Below are 23122 nucleotides of genomic sequence, written 5' to 3'. Positions count from 1 at the left end.
TAAAACTTGTTACAATACAATTAAATACAATATTTATAGAACTTAAGTCAGTGAGATAAAATTTTTATTTATTTTTATTTATAATTAACCAGGAAGAGGCTCATTGAGATTAAAAATCTCTTTCCAAGTGTGTCAACATCGTACATCAGACAAAACATCTGCAGGTCGATGTGTCTGCCTCCAAATCCTTTGAGATCCATTTAACAGCATCCAATGAGCAAACTCCACAAAGTTTCAAGTCTTTCTGCAGGTCGTTCCAGCCAGAGGGAGCAGCAAACTTGAAAACTTTTTTCAAATTCAGTCCTGACCCTCTGAACAGACAGTGATGTAAGATCTTGAGAACAAAGATCATGAGTTCCTGTATTTTTCTGTGCAGTATTGGTGAGTAGATAAGAGAGAAGCAGACCTAAGATACACTTTTAAGAGAGAAGAAATACCAATGTTTTGGTGGAAGACCACTCTACATGAGAATAAAGCAAGCAGTGATGGGTGCTTTTCAAAAGTAGGGCTCCAATTTGTCTGGGTCAGCTGATTTTGTTGTATCTGACTCCTTGAGGGCTTTATGTACCTGAGAGGTTAAAATTTCACCAAAGCTTAAAGGATGATTTGGGAAAACCTGACTGGCAGAATCCACATAGGGAGAAGGACGACTTTAAAAATGAGTGATGAGATTCGAACGATAAACCAGAGGAAACAAAATGTTTGTTGAAACAGTCGGGAGCAATGCATGGAGGAAGCTCAACAGTATTATTTACATAATAGGATATGATTTGATATGATGCAATGCAGTACCATACCATTAGATGTTATTTGATATGATAGTTTACAAAACAATATGATGCAAATCAAAATGTTTTGATTCAATTCAGGTTTTTACAAAACAACATGTTATCTCACCATAGATTTGATTTGACATGTTACCTTTGGATTTGTTTGGGTTTGATACACTATGATTTGTTATGATTCTGTTAAATATAACATAACATGACGAATCAGTATGATGTAACACAACACAGTACATTCCAACATGAAAGGATATGGTATGATATGACACCAAAAAAATGTCATGTCATGGCACAATATGAATAAAAAAGGAACTCTTCTTGCAGTTGAAAGCAGCACCTGCAGCCAAATGACTTGAAGCACTTTGGCACACTATCAAAGGTTTTTTTTATTCTATCTAATTTCTTGCTTGTGTTGTGCATCACTTTGTATAAAAGCATCTGCTAAATGAAACTGGAGAGTTGTAGGGTTGTGAACTTGGTACCAAACAATATGATATACCAGGATGTGAAGTATCAAGACATGACACAATGGGATATGTTATGCAATGACATGACATCGCACAATACCATAAGCTTCTGTGGTTCATGTCATAATCCCTATATGAGCAGTATATCTTTGACTACAGTGCCTCAAACATTTAGTTGTCTCCCCAGTCATATTCATACCAAGCAGCAACCTCTGGTGCTAAAATTTGCTGTTTGTCGAGTGTCTGCTTGAGGCTGGCTTTGAAAGTACAGGAAGTCATTAATTTAACAGTCTATAGGTAAAATATGAAGTATCAAGGCATGACACAGGGTATGATATATCAGGACCAAGGGGCAACATGCGGTTTAAAAAAATTAAAGCGTGTGCAGAAGTGAAAAAGTTGCAGGTCATTAACAGTCCATTTTAGGCTGGCTGCAGAAAGACTGGAAACCACATACACACCAATCCAAAAAACAGACTTTTTTTTTAAGTTTGAGCTGATGTTGAAATTACTGATTCAGATCCAAGCTGTTTTTTTAACCTGGCTGTATGTTTGGGTACATTTCTTTTCTAATTCAGCAGTTTTGAAGATATGATGATCTTGGGTTTGTCCAATCGAAGGCGTTCATGTGACTGACAGGTCTGGCAGCCAATGGCTGTTAGTATGGAAGTGATACATGATATATGATATGTAATGACATGAAATCACCCAGTAAGGTACGCCTCTGTGTGGTTCATGTTATCATCCATATATGAGCAGTATACCTTTGACTACAGTGCTTTAAACTGTCTACACAGTCATATTTGTGCATAATAAATAAAAACAAGAAAGAAGATATACGCTAACATGGGATGCACAAACCAATAGAAACCAATTGTCTAGACCAGACTTTGTTCTGAAACAAGACGTGGATGCATTTAGACTCTTATCCTCACACTGTTTCTGAGTTCACACCGATGAAAATGTTGTCACTTTTAGACGAATAAAGATATACACAGCCACAGAGCTTCCCACATATTCTCTATTACACTCTAATTACCCTAGATGAGCGTATAAGACATGACAGCAATCCACTATCAAAGCAATCTTTAATCTTTTAATGCCTTCTCAGTCTCGTTATGTGTGAAATCCAAAGATTACTAAATGCATATTAATAGAGTATGACGTTTTAGTCGAATGTTCAAACCTTTACCGCTTATCAGTCAATAAAAAACATTTAGTGGTGTGTGTACGCTTAGAATGATGATGAATAATCCATGCAATACATCCAGTACTCCCAGCAGCTTGTTTAAGAAAGTCATCGCTAAAATATTTGATGGAATTACCCCTGAGATAAGAAGGAAATGCCTGCTACTGGAAGCATTTTCCTGTTTTTACTTTTATGAGTGTCACAGTTTATGACCTCTTAACTTTCCTATGTTTTGTCTTAGCCTTGGTGAGGTCTAACCCTTCCTCCCTGTTTCAGAAGGATACACAAATGAAATTCTCTTCCATTCCATTTGTTTTTGACCCTTAAAGGAAAAACAGCTCAGAGTATAGTTGTGCAGATCTTATTTGTCCGACAAACATGTAAGACAAAAAGATTTTCTCTGACTATCTTGAGACTTCTGCCCACACTGGAAGTGGGTTACTGTTTGTTCCTCTTCTCTGTGGATGCTCGGACCTATCTTGGCTCTCCCTTGAGCTCCTCTGGAATCCAGGGAATGCTGTGGCCCCTGAACACATCTTGTGGTGTCCCAATGTGTGTGTGTGTGTGTGTGTCTAAAAAAGCATGAATCAGTGGCATTCAATATAAGCCTTATCTGATCACAGGTCTCACAGAGGTTCCTTCATTATACACCCCACTGAGCACCCACACACACTCACACACACTCGACCAGGAGCCTGCACAGGTCTAAATATATCATCAGCCTTTCCTCGCTGAACAGGGTTGGCTCTTGTCCAAGGCTTCATATGGGAGTGTGTAAACATACCTATGGATTTTTATGTGTATGTTTAACTGTGTGAAGGATGTTTTGGATATATGGGCCAAGGTTGTGTCAGACAAGCATCTTTTTATGTCATGCTTCACAGCAGAAGGGAATGACCTGTTAGTGCTGGTGTAGCCTTGACCTGTGTTGATTTTACTGCATTTCTGTGATGTGATGTGGATTTTTCTGTATGCCTAATTTCTGTTTGCTTAAGAAATGTGAGTTTAATGTTCCAGTCTAAAAAAGGTCTTGCATAATTACCATGCAACGCCACAGGCATGACTCATTAGATGCAAAAAAAAAAAAGAATAAAAAAACTCCTCCTTAATAAAAAAAAAAGTCTTCAGTTCTCTTTTTCTCCCCAATCAAATCATTTGATTTTTATTTTAATTTTTGTTTTGTTTTATTTCATTTAATTTCATTTTATTTTGTTTCATTTTATTTCATTTTATTTTATTTTTGTTTTATTTTATTTTATTTTGATTTAATTTATCTTATTTTATTTTATTTAATTCATCTTATTTTATTTTAATTTATTTTAGTTCATTTTATTTCATTTTATTTCATTTTGTTTTATTTTATTTTTGTTTTATTTTATTTTTGTTTTATTTTATTTTGATTTAATTTATCTTATTTTATTTTAATTTATTTTATTTTATTTTATTTCATTTTGTTTTATTTTATTTTTGTTTTATTTTGTCTTAATTTGATTTAATTTATCTTATTTCATTTTAATCTATTTTATTTTTGTTTTATTTTATTTTTATTTTTTTTATTTTGTTTTGTTTTGTTTTGTTTTGTTTTATTTTAATTTATTTTATTTTATTCATTTTTTTCCCTCACCATCTTGTTTGATATCCTTTGATTTTGGGGGTTTTATCTATGGATTTAGTGTTCTATGAGTATATTTATTGATATATGTTTCTATTGTTGGAATACCAAGTTAATTCTCTCTGGTGGTGAAATGTCCTGATAACCTCATTATTCTGTTTTTTGTGTTTACTTATTTCTTCATAATGATCATGCTTGAGTGCTTGTGCTGGGATGGGGGTATGTGGTGGTGTAAGTCAAGAAGAGCAATTTATAGTCTGTCTTGAATGATTTTAACTTATGTTGTGTATTGTAATTGTTGTGTTGAACTGTATGTTTTGTGTGGGGACCCCCTTAAAAACAAGATGCTACATCTTAAGGGGCTGTCCTAAGTAAATTGAAATTGAAATTTTCATCTCTCATGTGACCCTGTCAGAAGTGTTATATCACTGTGATTCACTCAAGTTTTTCATGCTCCTATGTGGATAACCATGGTTTAACTTGATTTCCTTTGTTTGAATCCCCCAAGCTATGAGACAACATCCAGCGAAGAGTCCAGTGGAGATGAGAAGTCAAAGGTGGAGGTGGAGGAGGAGGAAGACAGCTCAGAGCCAGAGGTCGAGAAAGAGGAGCAGGAAACGGAGAAGGTAGAGAAGCCTGAGGAGGAAGCAGCGACCCAGCAGACGGGAGCAGAGGCCCCAGCGGAGGGAGAAGGTGCTGCTGCTGCTGCTGCTGCTGCTGCTTTGAAGGAGGAAGAAAGAGGTCTGCTTGATCCAGATGGCAGCCAGGAGCTCCTTGATGATCCAGCTGAGAGGTGAGACCAGCAGCGAAGCTTCATTTGTTTTTGTGTGAAATGAGGGACTGTACATCATCACCCTGTCCTTATGCCTTCTGTTTTACCCCCATGTTAAACCGACATGATGAAACTACAAACATTACATTTTATAATGTTGTACCATGATGTTGAGGGCACTGATCCAGGTGTTAGTGTTAGTGTTCAGTGTTAGCTGTGAAGTGATTAAATGCTGATGGTGTTGTTTTTACTTATAAACTGGTTATGTAACAACTTTATCAACACACCTCTTTGTGACTGATCAACAACTTAGTTTAATCTAAAAATCTTAAAATAACATTAAACCACATTTTATGTCAAACTAGCAACAGAAAGCATCATATGCCAACAAACAACCTCCTCCCAGCTAACATCCATCCATTAGCTAGGAAGAAATGCCTTTCACTGATTGCAATGTGGTACACTGGTTGGCGCTGTTGCTTCACAGCAAGGAGGTTACCAGTACAAATCCCAGTTCAGGCAAGGTGATCTTTTCGGTGTGGAGCTTGCATGTTCTCCCCGTGCAGGCCTGGGTTCCCTCCTGGGTTCCCTCCTGGTACTCCATCTTCCTCCCAAAGGGTGAATTTTTTTTCCTTTCAAAATCTCTTCTTGGCTCTCCCTCCCGGCGTATTTTACTATTCACAAAAAAAACTGTGCAAGAACGGCAGCTGTCAATCATCATGAAACATGGCGTAAAACTCAGTTTTTAACATCCAATAACTAATGAAAAAAAACCTTTCAGAAAAAAGGAGGACTTCAACACAATAAAGCCCAATAATATCTTTATATGACCACAGCAAATAGATTTGAGATACATTTCTACCACATGTTTTAATTTCTTTAAAAGATGCTATGAAGAGGATGTGTTTTAATTGGACTGCCTCGCCACCTTTTAAGTCTGAGTGTCATGTACACTGTTGGAAAGATTGACTTTTAACCAGGCATGTGTTTGTTCTGCAACAAATTTCCTTTGTTTGAGACAACTTTTCACCAGGTACAGCGCGATGAAGTAAGGTTTTTATCAGTACAGTTACGTAGCACTGTTTTTTGAAACTTGACAACAAGCAAATTTAACTTTGTATGGTACGTCAGTAGCCGTCCATATGTAGTTCTACTGATAGCTGTGCTGTGAGACGTGTCTGTAATGTGTAATGTCAGTAAATCCTGGTTATGTCCTGCCAGTCATCTACCAAGCAGAGCTAACATAACCTCACTCTTCATTTTATTGATAGACTCTCAAGTTTGAACAGACCACTGCAGAATAACTGCTGACTGTGGGTTGGAATTAACATTAGCACAAACAGATTAGCTCTTTTAGCCTTTAGCTCGGGCTGTATCTCTCTCCTGTTTATCTTTCTTCTACTCTTCTGTCCTTGTTCTGTCTGACTGTTGGGCTCCTGTGTCCACCATCACTACAAAATTAATCACAGAAATTGTTTTCAGCAGAGAAAAACACAAATCTCTCTTCTCTCTACCAAACTTCGTCAGTAGGCGTGGTGTTGTCATGGAGACTTAGGCGTGCCAAGTCAATCTAAATCAACCCGATTGGGAAGAAGCTAAGTAGTAGCATTTTCAAATAATTGGCGCTGATAATCTCATTTTAAAGTGTGGATTATGATCAGGTATATATCTAGAAAGGAGACTTTTTCAAGATCACTTTCAAATAAAGCTCTTTACAGTCCCTTTAAGTTTGATCACAGCCGATCTACAATGAATATGGAGACAGAGTTTTTGACCTATACTGCAGCCAGTCACCAGGGGTAGCAGTCTATTTAGTCCAGGGTGTACTCCGCCTCTCACCCACAGACAGCTGATAGGCTCCAGCCACGACTGTCGATGTCAACCACGACCCTGAACAGGATAAGTGGTAGAAAATGGATGGATGGAAATACCTTAATGCAGAGGATACATTTATACATATAGGATGCATTTTAGCTGCCAACCCTGAGTGTAAAAGCAGAGGAAAAGGCTGCCAAATAAAAAATGATGGGCAGCTATCTGCTGCATAATGTCTGCTGTGTACAAAACGTCAACTTATGCCAGAAAAAGAGCTGATAAATAAATGATTGGTCTGGACAAACTGCTGACTGTTGTCTTTCAGAATGGTCTGATAAAAAAAAGTTTTGGTCCTCTGAATTTTTCAGAAACACACACTTAGCAAACTTATCCTAACTGCAAACATTTACTCATCACAATCTCTGCAAGAGGAAGTTGAGAAAAAACATGTTAGAAAAAAAGGTATTAGTCTTGCACTGTGAAGCACAATTGAAGGCTTTGTTTTATGTCCAGCTTGAGCCTGAATACTTTTTCTGACAGGTGCAGAGTGACATTTTGATACACAGTGCCCTCACACACACACATAGAAATCCAATTAAATCACACTCCCTTCTTACACTCTGTACAACCTTTCCTACCTCTTGTTACCTTCCTCAGACTCAGAGTGTCACACACTTTAAAACTCTGCTTCATACCCACACACTAAATACACATGTGCATTAACATACACTTTAATGTACAGTTAGCTACACACACTTTGCTCACACACACTTCACTTTAAGCTGCTCTTAATCTAATAGAGGTCTCAGACACACAGGCAGAAGCGCTTAAATCCCTAAAGTGTTGAAGTCTGGGAAGAAGAGCAAACAGGTGTCGGAGCTTCATCAGTGTAACTGACTGATCACGTCTCTGTGGACAGAGCCCTGGGGCCACACTGTGCATGGGGCCCCTGATAGGAAGCAGGGCTTAAATTAACTCAGCACTCAGCACCTGCCTGATCACCCTTTTGTGATTGCATGTGTGTACTTGTGCATGGTTGGAGGACAGTGGGACCCACTCAGGCTTAGCGCTGCTCGAGGGCTGCAGTAACACGATGCGTGATAGACGAGCAGTATGAGCAATCGGTGAATATTACTGTGCAGTGAATCAGTGTAAACTGTTACCACCGAGGTCTGCGTGTGCAATCAATGTGTCAGACTGCTGACGGATGCGTGTTTACTCTTCAGGGACTGCCAGGCATTTTTTATCTTTTGTTTTTATCCCAGACAGAATTCAGACAGGGACCAAAGTAGCCGTCTCCCTGCCATATGCTGTGCAGACTTGATGGTATTTCCTTGTTAAACCTGAAGAAAGCAGTAAAGAAAACAAAAGGAAGAGCAGATGTGGAGCACTCTGGGTTACACTCTGATGTTATACACTGTAAAAAGTGATTTTGCACATTTGTTGTTCTAAAAATTTGTTTTAAGTCAGTATGAAAAAAGATTACTGAAGTTGTTGTGATAACACATAATTATAAATTGGGATCATCTCAACCACAAAATATGTTTCAACCTAGAAGTCTATGTCCACATGAATCAAATTTTTTGGTTGTGATGGCGTTTGAGGAAACACAGTGGATATAAGACCCCGCTGTACATTGATATGTTACACTGCAGGGGGCTGTCTGTGCTCCACTGCATGGACTGGATAGCTGTGCTCCACTGCACGGACTGGATATCTGTGCTCCACTGCACGGATTAGATATCTGTGCTCCATTGCACGGATTAGATATCTGTGCTCCATTGCACGGACTAGATATCTGTGCTTCATTGCACGGACTAGATATCTGTGCTCCACTGCACGGACTAGATATCTGTTCTTCACAGGGCATGGCCCCATGTACTCAATGAATTTTACAGTGCATTTGCAGTGCCCTCTGTGCAACATGTTACGTAACAGCAGGGTCTTATACCCACTGTGTTCCCTCCTCATACCCGGTGATAAAACACCATCACAACAAATTACTTTGCTGTAAAAACTTGATGACTTAAGTTCAACCAACATGTTTTGTAGTTCTCAGGACCTTTTTTTTCTAGTTCAAATTATCTGACTCTTTATGTTGATTTAACTTAACCCAGTCAAAGCAACAAGATGGCTTGAGTGAGTTAAGTTGAATCAACAAAATTTTTTTTACAGTGTATTTGTGAAACTAAGTTGTCACAAACTGAGTCTCGTGGTCTTTCTTTCTAGGGAAAAAGTTGACAAAGGTTTTCTAGATGCCTGCGTATATGTTAAAGACCGCATGGAGGAGGTTTCATCCCCAGATAAAGAGATGGTAAGAACCAGCCCTGTCTCGTTGCACATTTTCCAAACTATAATATAATATAGTTTTGTTTTGAGAAAGTGGCTGTGCCCTCTCATTGTATAAGCACAGAAGCATGTTTTACAGCATCATTCCTCAGGCTAAACAGACTAAAAATAAAGCTAAGGGGGCAATAAAAAGTCTGCCTCCTTCATCCATACCCTTTCTCTCCTCCCCCCTCCTTCAGCGTCAGGTTTTGGTGGTGCTCTACCAGGAGTGGTTCAAGGTCTCCAGCCAAAAAGACTCACAGGCGGATACGGTCAGATTATACCTACGTCAAGTGGGCTTGACCACTCCCACTCTCCTGCCATATGTTGTTAACCTGACGGACGGGAACGGGAACATGGCTCTCCACTATAGCGTGTCGCACTCAAACTTCCCTGTGGTCAAACTGCTGCTCGATACAGGTGAGACGCAGACACTCACACAAACCTGAATCAAAGAGTGAACTAGTTATACACACATGTAGTGAAAACGGCCCTGTCTCACAATGATAAAGAATCCTTAAAAAAATCCTGGATCCAGACGGTGATCTGGATCACCTCCAAAATTTAATCACTTCTCTCTTATCCCATTTTGAACATTTCCTGAAAATTTCATCAATATTTGTTACTTTTTGAGTTATGTTGGTCACAGACAAACAGACAAACTCTCCCATAAACAAAACCTCCTTGGTGGAGGTAATTAAAGGATTTTAAAATTAACCCTACCATGTATGGACAGCCAGTGGAGTGAGGCTGAAACTGGGGAGATATGGTCATATTTGTGTGTGCCAATTAATAGACATGCAGCAGCATTCTGAACCATCTAGAGACAGCGATGGAGGACCCACTAACCCCCACATACAAAGCATTACAGTAATCCAGCCGAGTGGTAACAAAGGCGTGGATTACCATCTCGAAGTGCTGCCTTGAAAGAATTGGCTATATTTTGGCCAGCTGCCTCAAATGGAAAAAGCTTGATTTAAAGACAGCCTTCATTTTTTTTGCAGAATTTTATTCAACTTCTCTCTTATATATTCACATATCTCAGTTAATAAATCATAGTCACAACTTAACAAGGAATTATTTACAGCTCCGCAAATGTACATTTTTTTTTAATCAAAACTCATGACAACATCCACAACCACATAAAGAGAAGAACCCAACAAAGGAGTTGAGGACAGAAAATAATTTAATAAATAATAGCAGAATATCTCTTTCAAAGCCAGCAACAAATAAATCTGTCTGCAAACACAAAAGTGGCTGTAATTTTTTCAAATACCTCTCAACATATATTTCTGTAAACACTAAATCAATACCAAAGAAAAACTAAAGGAAAGGACAACATAGTAATTCCTCTCAAATAAATTTAGTCTGTGTAAAAAACATTCTTATCCAACTTATATTGTGAGCTAAGTAATGACTGGAGGCCATAGATCTTCAAACAAGCTCAGTTTTTTATTTTTTATTTTTTCATTTACATATTTATTTTATTAATTTATTTTTTATCTATGTATTATTATTATTATTATTATTATTATTATTATTATTATTATTATTATTATTATTATTATTATTATTATTATTATTATTATTGTTTTATTAATTTTATTTTATATGTAGTAACTTGGCTTTTCTTTTATCCATTACTGCATCCAGTATTAAGACAGCTTTAATTTGACTGTCAAGCTTTGGGTCAGGCTCCATGTTCACCCCTAGTTTTGTGATGGTCTTTTTGTTATACTGGGCCAAGGAACCCAGATCCACAAGGGGGTACTCAGTGGCGCATAAATCTGACTGTCATCTGCATAACAGTGGAATGCAGCGCCATGTTTTTCAAGTATTGAACCTGACTGTAACAAATAGAGAAAGAAGAGGGCCTAAAACTGAGCCCTGGGGTACTCCACACCAGAGTTGAGCAGAAGAGGAAGCAGAGTTACCAAAGCAGACACAGAAAGTTATACACAGTCTGTAGTTATTAGGAGATGAAAGTGTGCTTTTCGTCTTGCTTGTGTGTTTAGGTCTCTGTGAAACTGACAATGTGAACAAGGCGGGCTACACTCCAGTGATGCTCGCCGCTCTGACGGCTGCTGAGACTCCTGATGACCTGGAGGTGGCACAGCAGCTGCTAAAACTGGGTGATATCAACGCATGCTCCCGACAGGTGAGGTGCAATAAATCCTGCTGAACTTTGTGGATCCAAAGTGAAATTCTCATGTTTTAAGATGATGTATGAGAGTTTTTGTAGAAGGAGTGGGGCTAGAGTGCAGATTCTATAATACTAATTCATCCGTTGGTCCATGCAGGCTGGGTTATATAAATCCAACGCTTCATTACATCAACAACCAAAAGCCAAACTACATTTTGTAAAGTTACAAATCATTCAGTCGTAAATGAACTCAGGGAAAACCAGTAACACAGTTTGAGCTATCTCTACGGAAACTTGTAAAAAATGAAGTACTGTGAGGCTGAACCTGTTTCCACCTTTCCTTCTCTTTTTTATCAGCTTTCCTCCCTCATCCCTGGCCCTGCGTCTCTCTCCAATTATTCCTTAATCCCTCCCCTCTCACACCTGCCCTCTCACTGTTAAATTCTAATTCTCTCTATTTCTCACTCCTTCTCCCCAGGCGGGCCAGACGGCGCTCATGCTCGCGGTGAGCCATGGCCGCGTTGCCATGGTGAAGCTCCTCCTGAGCTGCGGCGCAGATGTAAATGCTCAGGACCGAGAGGGCTCCACGGCCCTGATGTGTGCCAGCGAACACGGGCACACACACATCGTTCGTCTGCTGCTGGAGACGGGATGCTGTGACAGCAGCCTCTCCGATAAGGTACACGGGTTTACTGTAAAGTGTCTGCTGGAGTGTTTGAAATGAAGAAGTTTTTACTCTCATCAGGTATGGTTTGGAGGGTACAAGAGTCAAGGAGGGAAGTTTTCAAACCTGGAAATCTGACACCCATTCAATCTCAAACGTAAAGAGTTTGATATCAAAGCATAAAAGTGTACTTCCTGTTCCAAAAAATGATTTTTTTTTCATAACTTAACACAAATCCAAAAATTAACGCGATTAACTCATTGGCTGCCAGTCATTTCAGCGCATCTTGAACGATCTTTCAAGACCCAAATAATCTTGTTTTCTCTGACTATGTAAACAACAAAACTACCTAAGAGTTGACTCTTTCATTTCCTGTTTTTGATAAAAAAACAGACAAATGTCCTTTATTTTAACTGCGTTCATCGCAGGCGCTTCATTCTTTGATCCTCTCCATGATCTCTGTCGTCTTTTCTCACTTTGGCGCCACACTTTCTCTCTGAACTACGGCGACACATGCTCAGTTGGAGCCTGAGCTGCCTGAACTTTTCTGACTTGCAGCGTCTCGCTATGCCTCTGTCATCTCACTCTTCTCCTCATATCCATGCTGAGCTCTCATCCAAAGAGCACACCACTCTCACCCACAGTAGTTTACGAGCATGATTTTGATTGACAAGCTCCACCAGACCCTGCCTCAATAGACGTTAATGGCAGCGAACACACACATTTTAATATCTTCGTGTATTCATTTGATTAGTCATGCACTTCAATTTTGTAATGTCCGAGAATTCAAATTCTTAATTTGGGGACTTAAGCAGATATGAGATTAAAATGTGGTTAATTGAATTAATTAATTTCAAATCCTGTAATTAATCAGATTATTTTTTAATCCCCCGACAGCACCAATAGAAATTTTAAAAATATGTCAGTGTTGCTAAAATTAAGAGATAAGTCTCTACTCAAAACTAGGGATACATAATAATATTGGTACGTTATTGGTATCAGCCAACATGCTGATATTCACAGATAATATAAACCTGAGAAATAATGTGCTGAGGCACACTTGATTAAATGGCCAACCTTTGCGCCATGAACTGAAGCTGCTGCTAATATGTTTTGTATTTGTTATTATTCGCACCTCTCTTTTACACAGTTTTTGTAGCTTATAAAATTGTGCAGTGTAGAAGGAGCCCACCTGTTGACTTAAGTTAGGTACACAGTTTTTAAGAAGTATTTTCTTTATTTTGCACCAGAAATGAATAATACAAAGAAATGTGGGATAAACTTTTGCATTATAACAATGTATGCTTCCTCCTGTACAGGAAAAGTTGATTATCTCTGCAAATAGGTTTGAAAAAATATTGGTATCAGTATCAGTAATCAGCTGAATGAGTTGTAAAATATCAGCGTTTTGGATATCGGCAAAAAATCTAATATTGTGCCTCCCCACTCTAAACCAAAGCCAGTTTCAACCATAGATGCAGCCACATCAGCAAAGATGAAAATGCCCCAATTAACGTAAAATAAATTTTAAAAAGTCCTACCTAAACTTAGTCTTCAACCTGAATTCTGTCGAATATCCTGCACAAGGACTTTTCACAGGTTGTTAGAAGAAGTTTGATCATGATTCAAATGAAAAACGACCCTGTTTTTTAAGTTGGGGTTTTGTAATATAGTTAAATTGTGTTATCTTGTAAATTTATGTCCTATTTCTGGTTAAATCTGTGATAAAGCTGGTGATGCTTGTAGAAAAGCGCTGAAGTATCGTGTCTATATGTCAACATATCAAGATAAGAAAAGAGTTTCTAGAGACATTTTACTGTTTCTTCAATGTAAAGATCTTTTCTTTTTGTCTGCATCGACAGTGTGAGTGTACTGATGTTTAAGCATGCAGTCTTATGGGTAAACATTCCCAAAGGGTGCTTGTTCCCTCCAGATTGCTGTCTAAATATGGTAACTACTTCTAAAAGCTCAGGTAACATGATGAGCTGAAAAGAAGTGTTAATAAAAAAAAGTATAAAGTCAAAGAAGTCAGAAAGCAACTCCCTCTCATGTAACCCATCCATGTCGACTCTGTAGATTTATTTACCACATACTTGGTCCCACCTGCAGTCAACTCCAGACGTCCTCAGAGGTTAGAACCAGCCAGTCGTCGCTGCCTTGCCCACACACAGGAGATTGATTTTCCAACCTAGTACATTATTGATTTCTCTAGATTGTTCATTCTCCTCTGCAGTCTGAGGTGACTAGTCAAAGAATTGCCCTATCAGGACCGCTGCCTCACCCTGCCACTGCACATACCTCTCAGAAACAATGATGTAATGACTGTTGCAACACTGCAGCTGCCTGGGCCAGCTCCTCTCCCACAGGGGAGTTTCAGAGGTGACTGGCAAAAAATAACCATGGATGGAAAATATACAGTGAGGAAAACATGGAGAGACACAACACAAAACTCACAGCTTCCCAAGCTTTGATATAAAGTCACGATAAATAAATGTAAATGACATAGTTGATATCACTTTTGGGAATACTATTTTAATGCCAAATGATAGAAAATTAGACATCGTTAATTTCTGACAGGAATTCTTACATGGTAAATAAAAATATTGAAAATTCACATGTGAATTGTTCTGAGAATGAGAAGTTAGGGAGAGCCTTTAAACGTATATTCTCACATTGTTTTCCTTTAGTTTGGGGGTCCTCCAATTCCAAAAAAAGAAGAATAGAAAAAGAAACTTTATTTGGCTTCACAAAAACAAAAACACAAGACTATATTCAAAGAAACTAAATTAACCTAGCAGAATAAATCAATGACCAGATGGGAAAAATCCACCTAAATCCTGGAAAATCTTTATATCCTGAAGGGTTTAGTAACTTTATTGCTTTTGGAAAATAATTCCCAAGCTATAAACACACAAAATTTCTAGTTTTAAAAATAGTGCAGCAAAAGCCTAAGTTGCAAAAGACTGTAACACACGTACCTAATCATTTTCACGATGAAGAAGAAGAAAATGAGTGAAACACAACAGGGAATGGTTAAACTTTAATTCTACAGCACCGCACGGATAGCAAAATAATTACAATAACATGAGCACCAACTACTTTCAGTGGTATCAGAGGACAAATATAATCTCAAAGCTGCCAAAATAAGCTCCTCTGACAAGCATTTTCATATTTAATATTACTCCAGAAGTCAAGGATAGCACTCGGCAGGTTTGTAAAACTTGTTTAATGTATAAACAGTGCATTCATATTCTCTAAAATCGGAGTCTCTCAGCAGAGTTTTTTTCATTAGATCTAATATTTAGCTTTTCATAACACACCATGAGGATGATGCAAGATTTTAAAGGCAGTGGTATGGAGCACTGCCAGTTCAGTCAGCCAGAAAAACTGTATAATCTGAAAGGATTAGCCTCTCCAAATATATATTTAGTGTTTTGATCGTTTTTAGCGAGAGAGCGTGAATTATTCCGTGAGTAATGAGTGTGTGGGGTTTTTAAGAGTGGTCTACAAATATTAGAGTTGTTTATAGAGACAGTAATAAGAAATAATAAATCTGAAATTAGTGTTACTAAACCTGCACTTAAACCACAGATGAAGTCAGTGGTTCCCAAAATTTTTCTGCAGAGCCCCCTTATGAAGATAAGAATATTTTCAAGACCTGTTGAGACCTTGTTGCTATTCAGCTATGTTCTACTTTTAATGATTAAAAAAAAGGTTTATTGTAGTCTAGTTTTATTTTTTGTTAAAGCTGTAGCCTATTAATATGTCATTTTAATACAAACAAATAAGCAAAATAAATGTTGTTTATTCTCGTGTGGGCTCACAAAATTCATGCCTCTAACAATGATTAGAGTATTATCTTTGAAGAGCAGCAGGTTGTACGCACGCCAATCACATCATGAATAAACTGCAGGTGAACCTAAAAGGGTCCCAGCTTTGTAAATGTTTCAGTCAAAGATCTTAAACTCCTGAAAAGTGACAGATAGAAAACAGAGTACTGAAGGAAAGGGGTTTAAACGTTAACTGATAAGAGGTCTAGTTTAAATTCAATTCTTCGCGCTGTTGATTCCAACCGTGTGTCCGTCAAGGTGCTGGGTGTCAAAGATGCACAAGAAGAAGGGAGAAAATTTTTCTTTTTCAAAATGGTCCATGAAGCAAAACTCGATAATAATAATAATAATAATAATAATAATAATAATAATAATAATAATAATAATAATAATAATAATAATAATAATTATTATTATTATTATTTTTTTTTGTTTAATTTTTTTATTATTATAACTACTATTTTATTTATTTTTATATATATATATATATATATATTTATATATATATATATATATATATATATATATATATATATATATATATATATATATATATATATATATATATATATATATATATATATTATTATTATTATTATTATTATTATTAGCCTATGATAAACCACAGTGTTGCAACCTATTGGTGAGAGCGTTCCTTTTTGGTCAGTACCATGGATGTGAGTGCAGGTAGATTTGTCTGATGCACAAAAGGATTATAAAAATGCAACTAAAGGTGATAAAAAAGCAACAAAATCAGCTTTGAAACCACACATAGTAACAGTAAATTGTCAGTCATTTTTCTGATAAAGTTAACGATCTACAAATTTTAACTTAAGGCCCAGCCAAATTTTATCTGGCCCACCCAAAACTGAAATCCTGGCTCCATCCCTGGTGTATGTATAAAATGCTCCTGGGAACAAGTTCTGCGCTGTTTCTAAAATGTCTGTCTTAATTTTCATACCTTTATTAAAAGGGCTTTATGAGGATTGAAAGTGATTTCAAACCAAAGTGTCAGAAATATATCATGTGTCGTTTGTCTGCCTCACAAAGTTTATTCCCCTTTTAGCCCAAAGGAGCTCCCCTGGCTTCATATTTAACCACGCCGTATTACACAGGCAATTTCTGGATGATGCAAAGAGGCTTATCACGGATATCACCATAATCTTTTTGCACATTTTTGATGCGTAATTTGGAAAGCAAATTATTAGATGAGACTAAGTGAGACGTGACAGACCCTAATCTCTATAGGAGTTTGACATTTTTGAAAGCAAGAAGCTAATACTGACATCCAGGTGCTAATCACAGCTCATCATGATGTTTAGAGTTACTTTTATCAAGGCAGGTGCAGCATGCTTTGAGTAGAGTAGTGCTGCAAGGCCCATTAGTAAGGTAAGAGCAACACAACACTGCCACCATCAGGTTAAACACAGTCACTGCAGTGTTTTTAGTGTGATTATTTCCTCTCTCATTAGAACGGACAGACAGCGCTGGCGGTGGCAGAGGCAGCCTCCCACACGGATATAGTGGACTTACTGAAGGCCCACGCCGCCTCCTCTGAACCCTCGTCTACAGCAGGCCTCCTCTGAGCCGGGGTGACCCAGTTTACCACTCCAGACCAGTCCGGATCTCTGCACTGCAAGCCTCAAAAGTCCAAGACTCTCAGCCTATCAAAAGAAGGAGGGAAAGACTGTCCACATGTCGAGGTGGAAACTCTGTTTACGACATAAAAACCTCGGTGAATGGAGTGTCCGACAGTGAACACCTACATTTTTCTTCCACATCTCTGCCCCGTGGGTGTTTCTGGATATGCTGCATCAACCTTTCAGTGGACAGACAACAAAAGAGGGGCAGATTGGATTAATCTTAAAACAGGGGACATGCTGAGGATGGATGAATGAAGAGATAATGAGACGAACTGCTGCTTCTTATCATCAACAAGCTCTTCAAGCAAAATACAAAGCACATGATCTACCTTTCAAATATAAATATATCAGATATGACATTATTTCTATTTTTCTGTTGAGACATTGTCATCTTTTTTTTTTCTAATTTGGACATAAGCCATTATTAGAGAATATATGTAGAATGTTATTCTAACAGATTATAATCATATACAAACACAGAAACTGTATTTTTTACTGCACTTTTTTATTGTGATTGTGTACAGTGAATTATAATCCTCTCTAATATATAAATATATAAATATATATACGTGTTCAGAAGTGTATCTCCAAAAGTGCAAATTAGAGAATCAGATGAAAAGAAGAACGTTTGGTCAAGTTTCCCATCATTCACTGGGTGTTTGACGCCTTCAGAAGCATTTTTTGTTTTCTTTTTTTTGTCATGATGATGACGTTTGATCGTCAGTTGATTATTTAATGAAGAAGAATAAGGTGGAAGTGAAATGTTTTTTATAAACACAACCAAACCAGATTAAAGACAGACTAAAGTCTTCTGATGAGAAGATTGTACTATTGCGAAGGTGCTGCATGCCAACACACAATATCTCCCCCTACTGGCCGTCCCACAGTACTAACAACAGTATGTTCTAATACTGTCTTCTGATCAACTCTCCCTCTTCTCTTCTCTGTCCCTCAGATCAAATATGAAGTATGTCTTGTTCTTCTGCTCGTTTCCAATCATGTATGCAACTGCTACAATGCACAATGAATGTCAGGCTGGCTGTGATACATTCCAAGAAAAATATGTAGCAAGTTTAACTGTTCTGGCATGGACTAACAGGGATGGAAACTGTCAGATAATATCACAGGAAATTAAATCAGTCTGAATTCCCCTTAAGGTGGGGAAAAGACGTTTAATCATATAGATGCAACATTTTGTTCTCACCTCAAGGTGAGCTTTTTTTCCAAAGTGACAAACTGACAAGGTATGATAACACTGGGGAACACAGTTTTTGTTGAGTTAGGTCTAACAGCTGTTTTTAACCACTTTTTTGGGTGCAGAATCCAAAACTGATCTCAGTTTTTCTCCATCATGTCAAGTCTTTTAACTATTGGATCCTGTTCTCTAAAAAAAATGAAAAAAACTTTACTTGAAGATGCTATGAGGAAGATCTGTTTTAATTGGACTCCCTCGCCACCTTCTGGCCCGCAGTCTCAGCACACTGTCGGAAATTTCTTTAAGCAAAACATGTTTGTTTTGGGATTAAATAGAGATGGATTAAAAAAAGAAGTCTTTGTTCAAGACAATTTTTTACCGGATACAACACACCAAGTTAAGGTATTTCAAATACCTGTATTGATAAGTTATCAATACAGTTAAATAGCAATACGGCTTGAAATGTAACATCAAGCAAACTTTGTCGTTGTTGCAGCCAGCTATATGTCGCGACATTGTTAGCCCAGTGCTCTGATGTATCTGTAAGCTAATGTGACAACAAGTTAACACTTTTTAGCAGCTAGCTATGTTTACGTTGCTCTGAGACATGTCTATTATGTATAACGTTAGTGAATCCAGGTTATGTCCTGCCAGTCATCTACCAAGCAGAGCTAACGTAACCTCACTCTTCATTTTATTGATAGACTCTCAAGTTTGAACAGACCACTGCAGAATAACTGCTGCCTGTGGGTTGGACTGAACATTATCACAAACAGTCTAGCCCCTGTGTTATATATAGGGTGATACAGCCCAAGCCTTTAGCTGGGAGTGTATCACTTTCCCGTTTACCTTTCTTCTGCTCTCCTGTCCTTTTTCTGTCTGACAGTTAGGCTCCAATGTCCACCATCACTACAAAACTAATCACAGAATTTGTTTTCAGCACAGAAAAACACAGATATCTGTGTTTTATTTTTTCTTGCTGCTAAACTTCTTCAGCCAGCGTGGTAGAGACTTAGACGTGCCGTAAATCAATCTGATCCTGGTCAGCCCGACCTGGGAGCTTAGAAGTGGTAACTTAAAAAAGTTTACCTATGTGAAAAAAAAAAAAAAACCCACCACTAAGATAGAGTAGTTCCAAACTTTGAAAACTAAAAAAAAAAAAAAAAACATATGAAGCAAAATAGAACTCACAACCGTATTCCCATGGTCACAAGGTTAAAAGAAAAGCAGCACAGGTCCTCTTAATTCCTGCTATGCTAGCTTTCTCTTAGCAGATATTAACAGTACTGACCTATTGAGAGCTGCACACACCTCTCACCACACTGTCTCAACTGTGACTGCACAAACAAGTTGCCACGTAACTGTAGTTGAGTCCAATCGTAATCAGCTGGAGAGTCTTACTACAGTTTATCAGTGGAGTTTAGTTTATCTGGAGGGTAAGCTGTGGAGAAAAAAACTTGACGTGCCTGAAAAAAACTGAGACAGCATGCAAATTTTAGTTTTAATCAGCACAAAAATCTAACTCAACATTTTTTTTTTTAATTTAAAGTTTTTTTTCAAACTGTTCCCTAGTGTAATCTGTTTATGGTTTAAAGTCCTTAAAGAAGCAATATTAATGAAAACTACCTTTTTCTGTCAGGGACTAGGTAGAGAGTGAGGCTGTTGAAGTCTTACATTAGTCATGTGTTTCAGGAAATGTTTTTTGTCCTTCTGTTTTCCACAAACTTTCACCCATATTCCTAAAGTGTCTTCAAACAGGAGAACTGGTGTGATAAAATGTTTACAAGTTCACAACTCACCCTCAGTGACCACAGCAGAAACCTAGATCTCCTGACTTTCAGTCAACTTAGCCAAGATGACACCACATGTCATTTTTGACTTCCTGTTTTGATGTTGTTTTGTAAATCTCCATCTTGTTTTTTTTTAAGCCAGAAGTGACTCATTTTAGTGACAAGCTTGACAGGTATTGTTTTGTCTTCTGTGTTGGTTGACAGGCCACAGCGGAAGCTGATTTATGCTTTTTAGTTTTCTGTATCAAACATCAACGACTCTTGATTTTCACTGGTGGATTCTAAGTCATCCAGGTCAAGAAGCCTGTTGGATGAGAAGCGAAGTCCAGTCCAGAGTAATCAATTAAAAATCATGTTGTTTGGGTATTTCTGCCTGTAAGTTGAATTTTTTTAGCTCTAGTTCCACTGTCCTCCACAGGCGCTTAGGTCTCGATTTCTTTTTCTCTGATGATAAACTGAGATCAACATGACAGACTTAACTCATCTTTGTGCAGTTTGCTGTGGTTACTGAAGGTGGGCCTTAAAGGGGTATACCACTCAATTAAACAACTGCCAAATCAGTGGTCTACTAAAAGCCTTGTGCGCATCTATGAAAAGAAATCACCTTCAAATAATGCAAGATTGTGATCTGAGACTTAGACTGACCCTTTTTTCCAACTGTGAAAAGAAGTTAGAATCCAGACTTAAAGATCTGCTGTAATAAATGTTGATGTCTTTGCCTAAAGTATGTATAATGCTGCGTTCATAGCTTAAATTAACAGTTTCTTCTCAGATGCAGTGTGATCAGACCACTGATCCTGCACCAGTGCTCTTGTTCTCCTCGATACTTTATTGATATGGTGGTAACATAGGAGTAGATAGAGCTGTTTGATCAACTCCAGTATATTTGATATACAGTGAATGCATTTACTTCCTTTTAACAGAGGCTCAATAATAATAAGACCACAGTATAAAGGTCAGATTCTCTCGACAATAAGGCGACAATTGCGTGGATCCAAACACTCTAAACTTGGACCTTGCATCGACTGATTTTCTGCATTTTAAGTGAAAACAAATCTAGCTCCCCACACTTCAGACTCCTACAGAAAGGTATGATGGGTGCTGTGTGAATCTTCTGGTATATCTGGTCTTCCGTGCCTGTGTATCAAGTCTTTACAATGAATCAAATCCACATGTTTAATCCAGTGTGATCGAGATGTAACAAGGTTCATAACTGGCTCAACACCAAAGAACTGAAATCTGATTCACATGGGGTTAAGGATAAAGATTTACCTGTACATGTACATAAAGTATTGTGAAATATATATAACAAGTATTGTCTGACAGTTTGCTCTAAAAATAATATGAAGTATTTATTCCAAATGCTATATTTTTTACCATATATAGAGAACTTATGTATGCATGGATATCGTATACGGGATGATTGGAAACTACGCTGAGAGTTCCCTGATGATGTGATTATTCGGCTCATCGTTGACTGGTCGGGTGGTGTCGTACGTGTGTGATTCGACAGGTTGTGGACTGTGTCATGTGACCTGTGATAGGTTTATGGTGTTTGTGGGGAAAATATGAAGCAGTTTAAACACTGGCTAAAGCTATAAGGGAGATGTCTGTTCTGTTTGAATATCCATCTGAAAATTTAGGTCTGAACTTGGGTGAAATGTAAAAATTCTGTACCTCTCTAGAGTTATCTTGTACAACGGGCTTCTATGTAACAAATCAGAGAAATAATTCTAAATAAATAAATATGAAGGTTTAAAATGTGTTTGTTAATGTCTGGTTTCTAAACAAAACCCAACTATTTGACACAAAAGATGCCTTGCTGTACTTCATAAGCCTTTTTTTTCTTGACCAAAGTTCCTCTTTTGTTTTTTTTTGTTTTTTTTTTACATTTTTTAGAAATAAGAATATCCGATCCACAATAACATTGAGGAAAATCACCTTAAAGGTAGAGTCTGCAGGATTTTCCATCAAAAAATAAAATAAAATTTTAACTTTTACAGCAATTATCCTGCTCAATTGTTTCCTATGAGACTCATTTTTGTCAGTGTCTGTGTCTGCCTCAACCCAGTTCTCTCCCCCTGCCTGTGTGCTGATGTTTTGGGATGTTTCTGGGTGTGGTTACATCAGCCAATCACAGCTCGTCCAGTGCACAAGTGACTTTGTGTGTTGATTAGCGAGTGGAAGAAGCTAACCCGAGCAGCTACGATAGCGAACATAGCGCAGAAAAATAAAAACACAACCAAAGAGAAGCAAGCTTTTTCCTAAAAGAGGGTGAAGCCTGGCTCGACTTGTTGGCTTTCTGCTAGCCAGGTATGCGTCAAATACCTGCGATTAGCTTGTGCTAACACGCTAAGTCAGGTGCACGGCTCTAGAGTCTTTGGAGCGATGCTGCAGCTGGTTGCTAGGCTAGTGGATGTGTTCACGTAGGCATGGTCAGAGGCTGTGGGTGTGCGCTGCTGCTGGCACTGAGCCAAGAAGAAGGAGACCAGTTTAAGTTTGTGTTTACTAACAACGAAAAATCCTGCAGAACCTATTTTTGATTTTAAAATAATAAACAAGATAAATAAAAATCAACCTCGCACTAAATAAATAATACAAAGCTCATAATAAAAGAAATAGAAATTAATTTTGATAGATAAATTAAATTCAGTAAACAGGTGGTATACTCTGTTATCTGGGGCACAAACAGACACTGAAGTGCACACAAGGCAGTAGCAGTGATACATGAACTTTCCAGTTATTTGTTGCTGATCAGACATCATGAAGTCATTCATCTATAAAATGATTTGATCTCAGAATGTCAGTATGACCTAAAAAGGGCTGTCATATCAGTAAAAACTTGTCAGCTGACCCCTGACCATAAACCTTATCATCCAGTTCAATAAA

General features: G+C 37.8%; 1 protein-coding gene across 3 annotated transcripts in view; it reads left to right on the top strand.

Annotated features, from left to right (window-relative positions):
• Positions 1–21981, top strand: part of kank4 (KN motif and ankyrin repeat domains 4) — a 130111-nt gene extending 108130 nt beyond the window's left edge. For all 3 annotated transcript variants that reach the window (XM_074667997.1, XM_074668000.1, XM_074667999.1), the window contains 6 exons: positions 4562–4846; positions 8870–8954; positions 9169–9388; positions 10984–11126; positions 11590–11790; positions 17078–21981. In XM_074667997.1, the coding sequence (XP_074524098.1) occupies positions 4562–4846; positions 8870–8954; positions 9169–9388; positions 10984–11126; positions 11590–11790; positions 17078–17191 (1048 nt within the window). In that variant the 3' untranslated portion in view covers positions 17192–21981. The remainder of the gene's footprint in view (positions 1–4561; positions 4847–8869; positions 8955–9168; positions 9389–10983; positions 11127–11589; positions 11791–17077) is intronic.
• The last annotated feature ends 1141 nt before the right edge of the window (positions 21982–23122 follow it).

Source organism: Halichoeres trimaculatus, unplaced genomic scaffold (assembly GCF_033239565.1).
Source record: "Halichoeres trimaculatus isolate MK-OKI-2021-1 unplaced genomic scaffold, fHalTri1.1 fHalTri1_scaffold_4, whole genome shotgun sequence".
NCBI classification, from domain to species: Eukaryota; Metazoa; Chordata; class Actinopteri; order Labriformes; family Labridae; genus Halichoeres; species Halichoeres trimaculatus.
Note: the sequence above shows the minus strand (reverse complement) of the source record. Positions and strands in the feature narration are given on the sequence as shown.